Consider the following 18564-nt stretch of genomic DNA (forward strand, 5'->3'; position numbering starts at 1 on the left):
AATACGACTGGTTCATAAATTGCAATGTCATCATTTATATTTCTAAAATAAAAATCGGAATGGTTATCGACACTCGTGAGACATTCACAGCCCAGACAGCGCCACTAACATACACAGTAGTGTTAATTGACACGTAAAATTTACTGTTCATTAACGATACCATTCTACACTGTACACTTATGATAACAATCGTACATTTTATTTGAAAATTTACAAAAATTCATACAAAAAACGCACCGGTTTTGGCAAAGAACTACACAGTATATCGAAATTATAATAGAAAATTAGATGATGTTGTAATCTTTTATTAGTATTAAAAGACAGTCACACCAATTAATAGTGTTATTACCTTAGTTTAGAACCAAATTCATCACAAATTATGACGTGTATTCTATTTCTATTACCTATATCGGGTTTATCTGAATTAACAGTGACACAATGTGTTGTTTGTTCGAACTGTTAATGTTCCCACAAAACGATGAAATGTAATTTGATATGTAAAAGTCTGAAATATTCAAAAACACTTGTGCCACAAAACTTATTTATGTTCGATATTTATTCTATCCATTACATTAAGTAGTCTAGTTAACTAAATCACTAGCATAGCTGATCAGCAGGGTGTCTTTGACCTCGTCAAGTTCCACACCAATTTCTCCATAAAGATCAGTAGGGATGATCGTCTCCTCGGACTGCTGTTCTAACCATCTTCTTCGCTAAATCGTAAAATATCTTTATGAGTTAAACTTATTTTACTACCTCAAATAGTTTTTTTTTATTATTAGATTAAGACAAAATAGCGTTCATGCTTCTATGACTACTGAACTTTGCCGTGTCGACTAGATTATTATGAAATTTCTTATCGTACAATGTAATGTTAGTTGCCCCGCTTTAAAAAAATAATGTTAAGGGCAACCTAAATTAAATTAATATAATTTCCTGAGTCGTCATTATTTTGAAATTTCCGAAATGTTTCTAAAATTCACCTCTTGCGATGCATTTAATTTACCGAACAATATTCTTTTGAAATTAAGGTACTTGAGACAAAAAACAAAGTAACCAAATATGAAAAGGAAAAAAACTGGATCTTTCCCCTACCACACTTACACTTTTCCGATGTCGATATCCAGAAATTATGAATGAGTGTTACTCTGTCAGCATAGGACATACATGTACCCAAACAATAATCGGAGAAATTTCACGACAACTTCTTACAATTTTATAATGTAAATTTTCACATACTCCGAGTGTAAGTCAGAATGACAATAAATAAAATATCATAAACTAGTTATATAATTAATATTATATTATTATTATCTAAGATGTTTAAAGAACTCCTTCACGTAATTGTAGTTTTGTGCTGTTCGAGAGACAGTAATGCATTTCTGGTGTTAAATGGTCGAATATTTCATAAGGTGAAGCATTCATAAACTGTGTATTTCAATTCCAAACTTGATTTTGACAAAGAGAAATATCAATGCGGTTTGTGCATTTCTAGAATTTGACATTTTTTTCACTTACCACGAAATCAATCAGAATATCATATATGAAGCTCAATATATTCTTTGTGTGTATATAATATTTACCTTGTCAAAGTCGACCCCAAACTCTAACCACCGACGGGCCTTTTTTGGAAGGAAGGGAAACAACTGGTCCCCAATAGGTAAAATGTATCTCACATCTACTTCATCTGGTGCTGGATAACCTAAATATCAAATTAAGTAAGGTTCTACATTGAATACGATATCTATTTAAGACAAATCAAGGATTATTATGGGGCTATAGGGTATACAATGTATACCTAAAACACTGTGGATTTATGCAAAGTCATAGTGTTTTTAGTATATACCATATAACCTTTATCATTGAATTTAAAAGTCAGACATAATTGATTTGTTCATAACAAATGAATGCGTATACATTATGTATTCATTGCTGATAAAAACAATAATGATTTTACACAAAAACACAACATTGCACATTTTTTTCATCGCTGGGCAACTTCAACCAACCAGAAGCCAGAATGATAAATACTATGCCAAACATCATTTCCTGTTTTGTCTACATTTAGGTAATACAATATTGGTTGAATAGCCATAATCAAATTATAACATTCTCTATCGCGTTACAGGGTCATTAACGTTTTACAATATTTACATTATGAACATATGTATGTTATATGTAATAAATATTAGCGATCTCTACAGCAGTGCAAGCCATATGGGCTAAGCTGTAGTTGTTTTTGTGAGCTGTAGTTGTTTTTGTGATGTGCAACTAAACGTTGAAATATAGAAAAAAACATGTCATTTATCTCAAATACTCGAAATTTAGACAATGTTATTATAACGCCAATTGCGATTCGGCAAGGTAATATAGTTTATAAATAGTTTATAAATAGACATATTTATATTTTAATTTTCAAGAAATTTTAAAAACTGCAACTCAGCCTCGGTGATTAATAAGTGAATTTTGCTTCTATCAAAGTAAATTTGAAATACAATGAAGTTACCCCTCGACTTATTTTGAGATACTAGATTACTCTGTGTAATCTACAATGGCGCGCCTTATTTAAATTCGGAGTTGTCGTGTGCTTTCTGCCATGTGCAATAATCACTCGGCTACATGTATTTCTTACAGTATATGTATAAATTTAATCGGAATCCTTCGCTAGTTATATAATGTCTGAAACAGATTGACATGCTATTATTTGCATGGAACAATAGAGATTATGTTGAAGCATTTTTTGTTCGTATTCTACCTTATAGTTGTCATAAAGATTCATATACCCCTATTCTTTTTTATACATTTTTATACGCGTTGAAAATACATATTTTGACTAAAATCACTATGATTTATTTTTCATATATTTGTGCCAGAATATTAGAGTGGCTTTCTACACGGTATAATGGTCCGGCGTTTTGTTCATTAGCAAGATATATGTATATGAAATGCTATAAACAACCTATTTATAGCTTAACTATCATTCTTTTGAAATTGGATACTCAAATAAAACAACATTTGGTATTTTTTTCCCCTTTCATTTCCAGCTCATTTAAGGAGCTACACACGCTTAACTACAAAATCTCAATATACAGCGAATAAAGTTGATTCAACTTTAAAATCGTTCCAGAAGAACATCAATTATTTATAAAACTTTTACGTTGTATCATACTTCATGTCATTACCTGTCATCAGGCTTACGATAGATCCTATCACAATCGTCAATAGTAGTCCCACGGCCCCAAACCAACGAAACGAGAGGGAAAATAACTTGTCAATACCTTGGCTGGGTTGTCGAAAAAAAGATAGGAAAGAGTTAATGACAAATTATCACCGAATTTATACTGTATACCAGGATGTTTTCGCCAAATAAAATGTACACTCTTCACAAGAATTAACCATATTCGCCCCGTGTTAGTATCGCCTCCTCAGTAATGCATATCATATTGTCTACTAATGTCCCGTTAATGCTACATTCGCCCTAATTATCATCACGGACGATATGAAATGATAACACATTTGAAATGTACACAAACAAGAAATGAATTGATGGGACTCCTGCGTAATTCTGTACGTTAGGATAATAAAACGGTTGAGCTGTATGGTGTACATGTAAAATAGCATATACAGGTAACCCAGGCTGTGACACAAAACGCAAGTATAGATTTGAATCATTTTGAATTGATGACGTTATTATTGTTAATCATTCAATGTTCCAATCGACATTTCCATTGTGTATACACCATCGATATATAAACCACATTTTCATATTCAATACGCAATATGTAAAGTAATTACGCTTTGATGGTATTGAAGATTTCCATTTCTTGTTGGTATGTCGTTATTCGTGAAGATGTGTTGCTAGGATGCGACGGATGCCAATCTGATGAGTTGTAGTAAACAGTTGAATTAGTCATCAAAGTTGTGTTAGTGTAGAATGTCGAATCCAGGAAGCATTGATCTGTTGGGTTTGGTGGCAGCCAAGGCTCACTTGGTTTAGACGTGAAGAAGTTCTGTCCAAGGGATATCCAGAAAACAAATATCATCGATATTACCCCGCCGATGACGACACCCTGTTATACAGAAAACATGCTAAAATTGCATTTGATAAAAAGTGTTATTTAATTGAATGGACGCCTTTTATAAAACGTTTCAACATTTTTTATTGAATCAGATCCATTTTAAATGTGGCGTGATCAATACAAGGGCAGTTCAGTATCTATGAGTTTCAGTTCCATAGAATAAGCCAAAGAGTTTTGGGAACTCTAATATACATATTTAGTTTGGAATTATTTTGTATCACTTACGTTATCAAAGCTGTTGAAATTTTATGAAAGCTGACAAAATAAACCTTTTCAAAAGAAGAGAGAAAAAAAGACATAAAGCTTTCATTTTTTCCTTTACCACCAGTCCATGACGTATATCATTGATCTGCATGATTTCACAATAAATGCCATAAACACGTTTGTGATGACGTAATAATACTTTAAGAGATTTTCTGGCCGACGGACAATGAAATACCGTTCAATATGATTATTTTCAACAATGTACAATTATTCCTTTGTAGTGATGAACACCCATATCACGTATTTGTGAATTTTGTCGTACAGCCCACCTTTTTAGTTGCCCATGGACAAAACATGGAAAAGAGGAACATGCCGGACAGAGGACCTCCGAAACAGGTAAGTATTGAAGCCGCTATCTGGAAAATATATGAAACTTTAAATGAAAATCAATATTTTGAAGTAAGACGATATAAATGGTTCAGTAATATCAAAGGTAAAATCTTACATAACAATGTATCTTTAAGAAAAATGATAGTCAAAATTAGTCCTAATATCCAGGTAATAATTTTAATGACCACAAAGTTGACCAATAACACAGAGTAAGTGATTGGCGATGAAGACATCAAGAGGACAGTATCAGCTCCGATGCGTAGATTGAATCTTATGTGAACGTAGGATGCAAAAGGCAATAGTATAAACCAATACCTGAAAGTATCACAAAGCTGTTGCAATAAAGCTTTATCACAACAACTAACGACGTATGTAAACAAAATCCACATTATTATTAGAGAGTAACACATCATAATGTATAAAAATATGTTCTGGAATGGATTGTGGTGAATTTCGGGAGAGTTCTCCTTGAACCGTGGACCCCGCCGGTACGATATCTCGTCGAGCTACTCAACAACCTCGCTGTGACGTATTGGCGCGGTCTCTTTATATCCGGACATTCGACAAGAACACACGTGAGTGATTTTCCTTCGCTTATTTTAATAGCTTTTGGGACTTGAGAGCAGTTCTCAACTACATGTTGTGACGGTTTGTGATAACACACCAAATTTACGACAGTATCATTGCAGCGATTTTATTTCATTATTTTTCAATTATATCTACCGACATGTCAATTCAGGTAATGACGGACCTCAAGTTTTACTAATACTAATGCCATAGGATCTCTGTTTAAGTCACATTATACCATTTTCATGAAACAGTGTATTGTTACATGTACGTTATTTGTTCACTATAATTCCCTGACTCTTTCTGCCTTAAACACATGAAAAGAATCCTTGTTTACGTCACTACCCCTGAAGCTGTAGTTGTAAATATCGGTTACGAAATGAAGTAACAGATTTACATAAGTGTATCAACACTTTTTGCATGTTGACATTATGTATGTTTAAATAAAACAAAGCCTAAGCTAAACTAATTATAGAAGCACCTAAGACAGTCGTGTTCTGTTTGTATGATTCCTGTTTATACTGTCCCAGTTAAACTTTTGCCCTACGCCGATAACATACATATCATACAAACCACTGTAATGATATATTCCACTTCTTGCAGGAGGCGAAAAAGGCAAAAGATAAATTGCGGCGAACATTTCCCTGTATAAAGTATTCTTTTTAAATTGCATATTATCCTATACCTGACTCATAGATCCCGAAACATTGGCTATCAACGCTGTGACAGCGACAGACATCCCTCCGTAGAAAAAGACTGAAACATGCAACAATACTTATTTTGAACAATTTAAAATCACAGATACTATTAAAAAAAAGGTGTTGATATTTCATGAAACTATAGGGAGATTATCTTGTCGCATTGTAAGTAGACGATATCGTTTGCTTACTTGAAGAGTGACTGGGTCTTTGATTGATTGCGACATTATAAATAAACAGCTTTCCACCAATTGGTTGTCAGTTGATTCAGTAATGCATGTCCCCACTTAAACAATATAGTGAATATTTGGTAATATTTATCAAAGAAAAATAGTATCACCAGAAAGCATAAGTTGCAATGGTAAATCAGAAGAACGGTCAGAAAACTGTTTTAAAAACACCTCTTTATTATACATTAACTTTACCTGATACTTTGGCAATCGCCGTGGCTTTTCCATCGGACATGTTCTTATATCGGGGTTTAATGAAGTCTTGTACTGTCTGAGCACTTAAACAACTTAATCCAGATGAAATTGTGCTGTAAAACAGATATTCTAATTCATTTGAGATGTGACCCGACATTTGATTGTTCAATCAAAATAATATATACCGTCAACAAATTTCTCATCTACATATGAAGCCCGGACTACGACTGACCCTGACACGTCATGAAATTGATTATTAATGACGTCAGGAACAAAACGTTTTGTTTGGTTTTGTGGATTATATGAATTAGAACGGGGATAAACCTACTTTCTTTTGAGATATGCGGCGGTATATCGTAATTATACTTACTCAAATATCTGTTTCACTGGCTTCGCTCCGTGCTGCCAAAACAATTCAATTTGCGACAGTATAATCTCGATATACCGCCGCAAATCTCAAAATACGGTATGGTTGTCCCCTAATTACTAAGCCTGTGTCCTATCCGTATCCGTTTAGTTTAGTTAATTCAATAGTATAAACCCGCACCAGTCAATTTACTTATGGATATAAATCATAAGTTATCACTATTCTTTTGATATCTTTTATATATTCAACTTCCAAATATATTAGTTTGTGTAATTATATCCCTAGCAAAAAATGATACGCGCTTGTTCTAATATTGACAAAAAAAAGACAACTAGCTTGTGCATGGCGTTAACATAAGGTCTTACATGTAACATAAACGTCTATATATTTTAGTACATGATAACACACTAGTAGTCCTTGTAAGTATCGAAATAATCACCCGGGATACACATATAAAAAAGTGCCTGAAACGATCCCTTATTTATCTCTGGTCTGTCGGCCAGAAAATCAACAGTGTCCATTAACAGTCATTATCATATAATGTATAAATCACCACTGTTAAAGTATTTTATGTAACCTACCTTAACGAGGCGCTGAACAAAGAGGCGAGGAACAGCCCGGAGAGTCCAGGAAGACCATGAAATATCCTCACCACCATGTGGGGTAGCAACTGGAACAATTAAACAGAGGTACCTTTTTTGTTGTTTAATTTCAAACCTTAGCCAATTTCGTAATATAAATTTATGTACTTTTGAAATACATTTTAATAGTCAAATCATAGGGATTTTAAATCATGCCGACACTTACCATTTCTTTCTGAATTAAGCTCAAATAGCAATGATATCAATGACTTTACCAAATATTCTTTATGACGCGAAGACGTAATGATTTTTATTAATTAATACATACCTGATTAGCATTCTTTATCTGACCTGATTCAATGGGATCGCAGCCGACGGCATTAAAGTAGGCAAACATCACTAGACCTTCAATATTGACTATAAGGGCGATAATGAAGAAGGCTGGAGCAGCAAAATACATAATTCTGAAAGTAAAAATGTTATAAAACATGTACGCTTTCCCATTTTTACCTGGTTAGATACACGCGACATGGCATGCAGACAATATGATTTATACATTTTTATGTAGGAAAAAAATAGTATCAGTTTACGTCCAAACGCCACAAATGCAATTTCATATTCACGCTTGTCATCATAATTAAAGAAATTGTCGGATATATATAATTCTTGCCGATATATAATGTCTTAAACAGCCATATTAGCATAAACAGAAACATAACGATTCTAGAACCACGTACGCATATAGTAACGAGCCACATGTCTTTTACTTTGTTCTTATATTTCTTCAGATTTTGTGTTAATTTCTTTCTTTTTTTGGTGAAACATTTTCCAGACCCTGTGCTACGTCCCATTTCATTTGAATATTTTGTTCAGCATTGTGATATAGAGATCCAGTGAATAAGGTGATATTACAAAAATCCGGTGATATTGCAGTCCAACATGTAAAACTAATAGTTTTTGCGCTGATCAAATAAGTGGATAATCACTCTATTTGAGCCTTTTTGGACGTTTAATTATAATTAATGGTCATTTAGATCTGCTTACAATATTGACATTATTTAATATCCGACCTAGTGACATGGCTGTAACCAAGTTTCTTTCTAAATTCTTCGTTAATACAAAGGTCAAGATAACGTGGGAGGTGCCAGGGATAGGAATTCTGAAGGAGAACATTCAAATTTATCAAACGCCGTGAAACAGGTCTTCTTACCGTTTGCCTTCTTGTAAAGACTTAACGGAACTTATCCTTTGAACCGTTGCCTGGTTGAATGCCATGCCGAAGCCCGCAAAATAAAACCCTAAACATAGTGACCAGACAGTCTGTCGAACTGTCGGGTCTGGGTCAAATCTGGAATTGAAATAACAAGAGTTACAAACAACAATAATAGCCATTCAACGTGTCGTACAACTTGTGAAAATTCAGTAATAATATAATATTAATAATAATATACAACATTTGATATAGTGACCTACCTAGCTAGAATAAGCCACTCTAAAGCGCTTTACATAGATATGCAATTTATACAATTAAGATATTCATTAAACAAGATCATAGTTAAAATACATGCTATTTTTGCGACAAACGTTAGACATTATCCACTCGGATGTCCCCAATTTAGTAAGCTATGAAGCAAGAGTATCATCAAAGAGTTGTCCCTGAAGTTATCCATCGACAGAAAAAAAAAATTGGTCACTCCATTGACATATCAATAAAAAGATATCACACAACGTGATCGCTCCAAAGTGTCGAAAATATTTTGTTTTAACATGAGCTACCAATATAAAGCCTATCCTGTTAATTGAATCACCGATGCAATAGTTGTTTATTGTCAAATGGCTTCCAAAGCGAGTTGTCAAAGCTCGGCCGGTACGGTGAGTTTTTCAATTAAACGACAAATTTCTAAAGTTAACAAAAGTATGGCAGCTTTGTACTCCTTCGCGCAGTAGATGATTGTACTGAGTATTCCTAAGCTATTCTGTAACTTGAATTGATATGATATTCGTCGCAGAAACACAATTTAAGATATGAGGCAAATACATTTTGATGTTCGTGTCGCTACCCACTTACTTGAAATAATTGAGTCTAAGATTTTCGTAGTTAATTTGGAACACCTTTCCTATGTTTCCTACATCCATCGTACCCTATAACAGGAAGAACCCGATACCAGTCCCAGACAGAGAAATACGACACACATAATATAAAGTTCCAGCATCATTTATGATAATAGTAGTCAATAATAGTAATATGGCTTCTATCAGTTTATAAGGGTAACAAAAGGGGTACAAAGACGATTGTTGTCAGAACTCAAAATAAATATAATCATATTACAGAAGGCTTAATACGAAAATCTCAAATGACAATATATATAGCATTTGATAAGTATTCAGAGTAATAAAACAGCCATATCAATTGATTATGTATGATACTTTAACCAACGTTCACAATGACGTAATGATAAATATTATTGTATGGTATCAAAAAATCACGGTGAAAGGCTAACTAAGCCGTTGCTTTCCTTAACATGTTTTATTTATTGTTGTGCCACAAAATGTATTACTTAGACAATAAGACAAATATAACATTATATATATAATTCGATCTATTTTCTATATTATCTATGAAATGTTCGATTCAAGTAATTAAATATACGTTATATATTGACATGTTTACCTTTATGACAACAACACTCATCCCTAGGGTCATAATGATACATTGTAATACATCCGTCCATACGACCGCCTTGATTCCGCCCTGTACAGAGATACAATTATACATTATAAAACATCCGTCCATACGACCGCCTTGAGTCCGCCCTGTACACAGATATAATTATACATTATAAAACATCCATCCACACGACCACATTGAGTTCGCTCTATCATAAATATGTACACAGTGGCCGCTTGACAACTGAATTCATTAACACATCCGCCATGTACCAACATATGCCATAAGCTAACGCTACCATTCCGTCTACAGGACCGCCCGTATTCCGCCCTGTACAGATTAATGATAATAAAAAGCCATATTCAAGCGCGACTTTTTATATCCCAATGCTAATCTACACCGCATCAAATATTTACCACCATTGAATTAACAAAGAAAATTATATAATGATTTATGTTTTATCAAGTTCACTTTGGTAAACATTTTTTTAAATGAATGAAAAGTATTGAGCAAAACAACACAAATCACACACTCAACAACATGAGGAAACCTTATATCTCCGATTGTCCAGTATTTATATCATAGTCTTAATTATTATCTTACAAGTACATGTATATCCGTCGCATACTTCAATACTCACGTTGCAGTTATTATTGTAATAGCCTGATTAATTCCCTGATAATATTTTAGCACATCGCGTGATAAAATGCTAAATATTCATCGGCTGTTGATAAATATTCTATGTATTTAGGCATTGATCATGTTGTGAACAGATAAGTTCTCCTTGACAAGAAGGTACTTCGTTTTCTGAACAGGTGCTATGCTCATTGACAGCAAGCGTTTTTCTAGGAAGTACTTCAATGAAAGTTCAGATATTCAATCAAAGCTGTCATCAGGTAAAAAAAAATACAGAAACACCTTATCATTTGACAACAGTTCCATTTTATCTGACTCATTGAGTATAGTTCTAGTGACAAATCATGCACACAGTTCCAAAAGGATAACGCTTAATTACATATAAAGTAACGCATCTTACTATAGAGGTGTAAATTATCGCTGCTCCTGCTACGGAGAATACAGAAGCCCAGAATGGCAGGTCTGTCACTATATACAATGAAAGAAATATTGAAATATGTTTCAACAAAAAAAGTTTTAATTTCTAAATATGGAACTGGTAAAACATACAATCAAATTTTGGAACATATGAGATGTTAAAAACCAGCCTCTTATACTTCAATTGCACACATCACACAAACCATACCCGTATAATACGTAGATACACACAATCAAATATCCCGAGTCTAGTGAACTATACAGGTGCCGAAGAGCACGCATTTGGGCACATATCTATGCAATAACGAAACCATACAATGCACAGAAACAATAAATAAATAACTTCAATGCAATCCTCAACCTAGATTAAGATCAAATATACACATGCAATACACTCAAAATCCACATAAATTCCCTTGAACACCAGCATCCTCACTCACAGCCTAAAATCGTAATCACATACACCACACATGTTATAACATCAGAATGAAGATGGTCAAAATAGTGCATATACACTTTTTCAAGTGGATTCAACAACGTCTGTGTTGTGTTTAGTGACAGAGGGAATGCTTCGTATGTTGCAATCTTGAAATCGGTGTTTATTTAAGAGTCTGAGCAATTATAAAAGTACACGACCAAGCCCTACATATAACACACTCTACAATGCCTCATTGTGATTCATTCTGTTCCAGTCACACAATGCTTATTAGCTAACTTTTAAATAAGGGTGATGTTCTGGAAAATCGTTGCTTGATCAAATACACTGTATAATAATCGGTATACACGATAAGGTAGTTTATAATCTGACGAATCTAGTTTGCACGCTCGTCAAAATGTCATTACTGGTAGCATTCTTACCTGCTTCCAATGCTATTGCCGGTCCATAAAGAACAATACCCATGTAAAATAGCTAAAACGATAATAAACATCGTCACACAATTTACTTAGTTGATCAAAGGATCTAAAGATATTCATGCACAAAATTTAACCCGTGGAAGATGGAAGAAAGTCACGAAAGGAACTTAAAAAATGTTTTTTCCTTTCGTATGAAACTGGCAAAACCTAACAATACGGATAACATATACAATACATTTGATAAGATACGCTTCGCTCGACACATCGTTTTTAAATTTCATACATTAAGTATATTTGATTATGTAAACAATTGAAAATGCAACAGAACGTTATAAATCATATATCCTTTTAATTTTTTATATTTGCCACATATAATAATTCTTGGAAAATTGTATCATGTCTTCAATCAGGCCATGATAAATATGTTCTTATTTCTTGTAGTTAGTTTCAAGAAGTTGTAGTTTTAAAAATCATATATAAGCCGAATTGAAAATACGAATTTTAGTGAATGTCGAAAACACCTTCCCAAACTTTTTCACAAATTTCTGTCCACTGAGAATGCTTGAAATTAAACAAATTCTGAAAAAAAAATTGAAGGACTCCAACCAAAGATCATTTTGGTGTTAATTGTTAAGTTCGCCGATTGAACCATTAGCACACCGATTCCGTTTCCGGAACAAAAGAAAATATATATTTTATATTTACTTATACGTTACATGCTGTAGTAGAAACTATATGGATATATCCCATACAATAAGTATACAATGTCCTAGGTAAGTTAAAGAGCAATAGAAAAGAGTCAAATTTCATTAGAAACAAAACTTTAATGCTAATTAACTTAACTATCTGCGATATCTTGTTTCCTTTTTGCAGTGAAAGAGTTTCTATATTAAAATACGTACGTAATACAAAATCCCAATGATCGTGCCCAAGTAACGGGGTGCTTTGCTTTTGTATCGAAGCTCAAAATACTGAAAACAAAATAAAGATATGCCATCTTTATTCAATAACATATCATTGTCATACATTGCAAGATTAAAACTCCTTCTTTTGATCTTAGCTACCAATATCACGTTTTTTGATATTTTTATTTTGGGGGATTGTTGATTGTTTTGGCGAATCTCTGCTTGACGTATGACTATTATCTCGCAATGCCGACGTCGATATGAAATGGTTGATATAAATATGGAAATTCTAAACGTTTTGTTTTTTGAATTTTTGCAATAGGTAACTGCTTACCTCATACACGCTTGTAAGTTTGAGTGGGTGAAACATAGGTACTACTATTCTAACGGCAGTCAACATGGCCAGAAAGAACCCAACGCTTGTCCATAGAAGTTGATCGCCGTAGATATAAATTTCAGCAGGGTAACCAAGCACCAGTATGGACGACTCAAAGGAAACAACAAGGGAAACGGCGACCGGTAACATCTTCAGACGACGATTCCCGACCAGATACTCCAAGGTAGTCTTCTGTCCCCCACCGGAACAGGCGGAGTACACACCTTAAGAAATACGTCATCGTTATTATGCAAATGTTTATATAAAGCTTGAATACCAATATAGCAAACTACGTCATCACATTTGGATGTTGATAGGTGGTTTGGAGGTACACATAGAGAGCAATACGTCACCATGTGTACAGTTGTGGGATCGCACAATGTTACACGGTGTGTGGTTTGCGCACGATGTATGCACGGTGTGTGAACGGTGTGTGCACGATGTGCGAATGGACAATCATAGCTTGCGCACATTTGTGCGCACGATGGACGAACGTTGTGCGATAACAACCGTGGTTGGTGTAAATTGAGGAATGCCTTAACAATTGATACGGTTTCGTGTTTAAACATATAAACTTGTTTTTGACGTGTGTTTCTATATTCTAGCTACATCTATAAGCTTACATTTCTGTCTATTCATTCTTATATTCAGTTGTGCGGAGAGAAGCGCACAACGGGGCGAACGATTGTTAAATCGCACAGTTGTGTGCACCATGTGTGGACGATGTGTGGACGGTGTGTGAACGATGTATGCACGGTGTGCGCACGCTAATTTTGGTGTGTGTGCGGTCACACAACTGTATATGTTCAATCCTTAAGATATGGTTTTGATGATATTTCTGAATATCTTAAATTCTCAAATTACGTCATATGCCTCATTTCTGAATTTGAACAACTGTCATATTAGTAAAGATATAAATACAAATATTGGCAAAACACTTTTGCTACGATAACTCATACATTACTTTGAATATAAAACACACGGTTAGATGCTTGTAAACTTCACCATAGGCTTATGACAAATACAATTGGTTTACCACATCTCAAAGCGGTTCACAAAAAATGTTTATCCGTGGTTATAGGGCTGTTGCAACCAGCCAATATCTTTCTCAACTCCATGGGGAGCATACAGCCAGTGCTGCCATTTCGACGCTCACAGCTAACATTCTACAATTCTAGCCCTGCCCAACCACGTATTCATTTACAGCTGAATAGACTGGAACAAGCGGAGTAAAGTATCTTGCTCAAGGATACACCAACAGTGCCATGACATGACTCGAACCCGCAACCCTTTGGTTACGAGCCCGGCGTCCTACCACTGGACTACATTGTCTCCGTTATAAAAAGCTGTCACTTATACCAAATGTCTGCAATTGCCATTATGACAATTCTTCAAATACGTCTTATAAAGATCATTTACTGTCTATGTAGACCACTTGTATCTTCTCTGGTCGTTATAAACAGGTTTGGATGTAACGTACACTATGCTGTTCCGTTAGTTGTAACATGTATTCGACTCACCTATCCCGATTGAAAAGGAGATCATCCCAGCAAAAATAACATAGTCAACAACGTGAAATCCGAACTCTGATGCTAGAATGGAAAAGAATGACATATTGTTTTGAAATTATAAAGAAACATAATAAGAAAATCAATATTTTCTTTCATTTACTTGAATGGTTACTAGGTATTACTTAGTAAATAGTATTATCCCGATGAATTTTAACCAAGTTGACTTTCAATTCTAAGCTTCTTGATTCAAAGTTATTAATTTTCATTTCAAACCGTTTCACGTGACTGATGTTCTAATTGTTACACTAAGCTCAAAACAGCTTTATTAATAGTGTTTCCACAAAGAGTGACCATTTTCATCATGTTTATTTAACGTGTGTTGGTATTTTGTTTTACATTTTAACCTGAAAAAACACTTTATTAACGAAAATCAAAAGATTATGGACTTCTTGCCACTATTTTGTATAAGAACATTGTCGAGGAATCGATATCTTTACTATAGACATGTAACAAGGAGTTAGGCAGTCACGGAATTTGATTCAAGTTATGAGCTTGCTTTGTTTGTTGAATGTCATTTAAGTGACTTTTTTATTTAAAAAAAAAAAATCTTAATGTAATGTTGCAGCTCTGAACACAAAAGTAAAGTTTGATACATCAACAAGATGTGTTACTGTTCGGTTTTGATATTTTAGTAGAGTCCGTTAAGCTGACCAAATAAAAGTCCTAGCATCTGATATGAAATTTCATTGATTGTCCGTTTAATAAATGAAGATGTGAATCAACGAAATCATTAATAGTCAGGCTTACCCGAACTTTTTGCCACTTAATGGATACTCTGGGTTTAGATTCACATTGACAAATATGGAGCAATACAAATAAGGCAACTTACATGTCAACCTTCATTGCCTAGGAAGCTCTAGTGGATTGTTAAACGTTTGGACTAATAGAGCGATTTGCAAATTGGTCAATATGTCCCCAAACACTGGACAACTGGCTCATAGGTGGTTGGATCACTCTGACTCGTCTATGATAAATTAATTTGAGAAAGACCATGGCCACCTTAACATCTATGCTAAAACAAATAGTACTTACCCATATTAGCTCACTTGCTACATACAACAGTTCAACGCGGTGTAAGTCTGAAACTGTCATGCATTGGATTCTAGGTGGTTTTATGAGGCAGTTTATACAACTGCTATTCAGTAGCAGGAGCATATCTCACGTTTTTTCTTATTTTATTTCCTAATATGGATGATCGTGTGTTCTAATTTTCTTTTCTTATATGGATGATCATGATGCCTAGTTCGTAACACTTTTTTTTACTAGCGTCTCCGTTACCTTCCATATATATCAGTTATAATGATCAGTGTTATGCTGTCATGGTAAAATACAGATACTTCAAAACATATTGAGTTTATTTGGCTTCTGGAACAATAAACAAAATGTTTTCCATTCTTACGTACTTTGTAGTGATTATCTTACATACACCATACAGCGGTATGGTATCAGTTAGTGTCTGATAAGTCCACAGAGAAATACATACAGAACTGTCTAACTTATATATAATTTATTGTTCACATCCATTCTGTTTCCTTAAACTCATGTGATGTAGCTCTGTTGATTTTGGTTCCAGGTTTCCATGTCTTCATAGGATGGACGCAGAATATTGATGCAAACTGACGAAACAATTCACAAGAAATGTCAGTACTTAATTTTTACAGTAGAAATTGCCTGATCCAAAAATAAAAAGGTATGTCTCAGATGTTTTGAGATCATGTGCATGTGAAAAACAAAACAGTACAGTGCTACTATAATGTTTCTGTTTTGTTTGATGACGTCATAGTTACTTTGGTGTCATAATAATTATTAACGGGCATCTATGGCACCATCAATGCTAACTGATATCAACATGAACACCAGGAAACCTATTACAACGACAAACTAGCAACAGACACACTTCCCGTAACCGATGAACAGCACCAAAATATCAGATATTCTGAAACATCAGACAAGAGACACAACAGCAACTGTTGTTTACTCTCCTCACCTAGAATTGGCAATGACCCTCAGAAATTGTTCCTTTAACATATTTCACTTAAAAAATTAATTTAATCTTTATGCTGAATCAAGTGGAAAAAACAGTTAACATAAATAGTGTATTTTACCCATTTTCAATAAATACAACTTTTTGTTTTAGTAACCATGGATACCGGGTGCTGAACTGAGTGAAACAGACCGAAATCTAGTCTGAATTCATCAGGAGAAAGCCTAGGAATTCTTTGTTGTTTGGTATCAACTTTACCAATTACACAATTGACACATATGTGATGAATTGTAAAGTGCCTGTGAAAAGGGCGAGTTACCCACTTTAAACATCCCACAGGTGACCTATACATTTATCTATATATGTAACTTTTTAAAAGGTTTTGTGCAGTCTTAAGTAACGATGAATGAAAGTGAAGCTGCATCAAGCATAGAAAGGCATTTTTTCAGAAAAAATAAATGTCTGTGTATAAGGTAGCAGAGTACAGTAGAAATGTCCTGATCCTAAAAATAAAGGGCATGTCTCAGATAAACATGGTTAGTAGATTCAACCTGCACAACACACCCAAATTAATATATATATATTTCAATACATTTTGTTTAGAAGACTGATTTGTTTTTAAAACTATTTTTCCCAGATTTGAGACTTGTTAAAACCATGGTTACCACATCAAAAAACACCAAATAATGCAAAAACACGTGATTTTTAACCCAGAATTTGACCCCCTCAAGTAGTAATCTTTTTCTTAAAACCTGTCTGAAGTTAAATATCGCCTTTTTGGTAACAGAAAGACTCACGTTTTAGCATAGGTTATTCCGGTGAATTTTTCACAATATGTACACATGTGACGAGTACAACATTTTTAGTGCTGTTTTTTTTTAAATTTTGATACATGCAATATAACAGGGGCTATTCATTGTATAGAAATATCACCCATGGCAATCGTATGCTACAGAACACTGCTACCTTAAAAGAAGGATATCGAATCATTTTGAGTTCAGACAAAACATTCAGATTTAATATCATTATGCAGGGTACACTGCAATGTACGTGACATTGAATTTTACGGTATAGTTGATATATATATATCTATTTCATTTTAGCAGCGAGACACATATGTATTTATATATACTTCACGCTGTGAAAAATAGCCTGATCATATTTTCACTATAAGAAGAACATATATCGGATGACTGAGTACAATAAATGCAGTTTTGGTAAAAATCGTTAAATATTGGACATTGTACATCAAATATATTTCTACAATTACGTATCATAGCCGAGCAATATAATGCAGATTATTAACAGATACTCTTTTGAATTGCATATATATACATGTTTCATAATCGAAAGTGATCGTATGACAAATCGAATTAGAGTCAAAATGTTTTGTCCCTTTTTGTCCTTGTATTTTACGTGTATTCTGTATACGTCCTCGTTTTTTTCAAACGTTTTACATATGCAAATTTGGTCAAATTTGCCAATGCCCCAACAGCATAAAATCAGGTGCTGCAGTCAAATTGGTGTTCTATCAGTATCCAGGTTAACATCATTGACATCATGATTAGTATTTGGACCATTTGCGGTCGATAGAGTATCATATGCCGTAATTTCGTCCAGCTCGACATTTAGTTCTCCAAACAGATCGGTTGGAATTGTTGTTTCCGCGTCCTGTTGCTCTAGCCATTTTCTTCGCTGGAAAGAATGAGCGTAAACAATGGTAAGTATGTCATATTTTTAATTGTATTTTGTAGTGTTTACTTTTGGTAATGAAATAACAACGTATATAGATACTCCCTAATTGTGTAGATTCTTCTGAACTTTGTTACTGATTTATAATC

The 18564-nt window shown here is 34.1% G+C and overlaps 2 protein-coding genes across 2 annotated transcripts in view; both read right to left on the reverse strand.

Moving 5' to 3' along the window:
- Positions 1-310: 310 nt before the first annotated feature.
- LOC110447472 (sodium-dependent multivitamin transporter-like) lies at positions 311-15854 on the reverse strand. Its single transcript, XM_021493205.1, has 18 exons — positions 15772-15854; positions 14689-14760; positions 13127-13392; positions 12790-12858; positions 11891-11942; positions 11016-11083; positions 9983-10063; positions 9380-9453; positions 8522-8659; positions 7640-7775; positions 7312-7400; positions 6364-6476; positions 5926-5996; positions 4613-4699; positions 3796-4070; positions 3183-3283; positions 1584-1702; positions 311-713 (listed from the first exon to the last, which is right to left on the reverse strand). Exons 1-18 carry the CDS (start codon positions 15773-15775, stop codon positions 582-584), a joined length of 1947 nt encoding a protein of 648 aa, XP_021348880.1. The 5' UTR covers positions 15776-15854; the 3' UTR covers positions 311-581.
- A 1870-nt stretch (positions 15855-17724) lies between these two features.
- Positions 17725-18564, reverse strand: part of LOC110447490 (sodium-coupled monocarboxylate transporter 1-like) — a 30368-nt gene continuing 29528 nt past the window's right edge. Inside the window, exon 18 of the mRNA XM_021493224.1 lies at positions 17725-18418. Within this exon, the coding sequence (XP_021348899.1) occupies positions 18239-18418 (180 nt within the window). The 3' untranslated portion in view covers positions 17725-18238. The remainder of the gene's footprint in view (positions 18419-18564) is intronic.

Source organism: Mizuhopecten yessoensis, unplaced genomic scaffold, assembly GCF_002113885.1.
Source record: "Mizuhopecten yessoensis strain PY_sf001 unplaced genomic scaffold, ASM211388v2 scaffold3431, whole genome shotgun sequence".
Classification (NCBI taxonomy): domain Eukaryota; kingdom Metazoa; phylum Mollusca; class Bivalvia; order Pectinida; family Pectinidae; genus Mizuhopecten; species Mizuhopecten yessoensis.

Excerpts from the sequence above, each read along its gene's own strand:
- LOC110447472 (XM_021493205.1), bottom strand. Across the intron at positions 7,776-8,521 it reads TCTTTACAAGAAGGCAAACG|AATTATGTATTTTGCTGCTC; the intron begins GTAAGAAGACCT and ends TTTTACTTTCAG. Across the intron at positions 3,284-3,795 it reads ATCTTCAATACCATCAAAGC|CCAAGGTATTGACAAGTTAT; the intron begins GTAATTACTTTA and ends TCGACAACCCAG.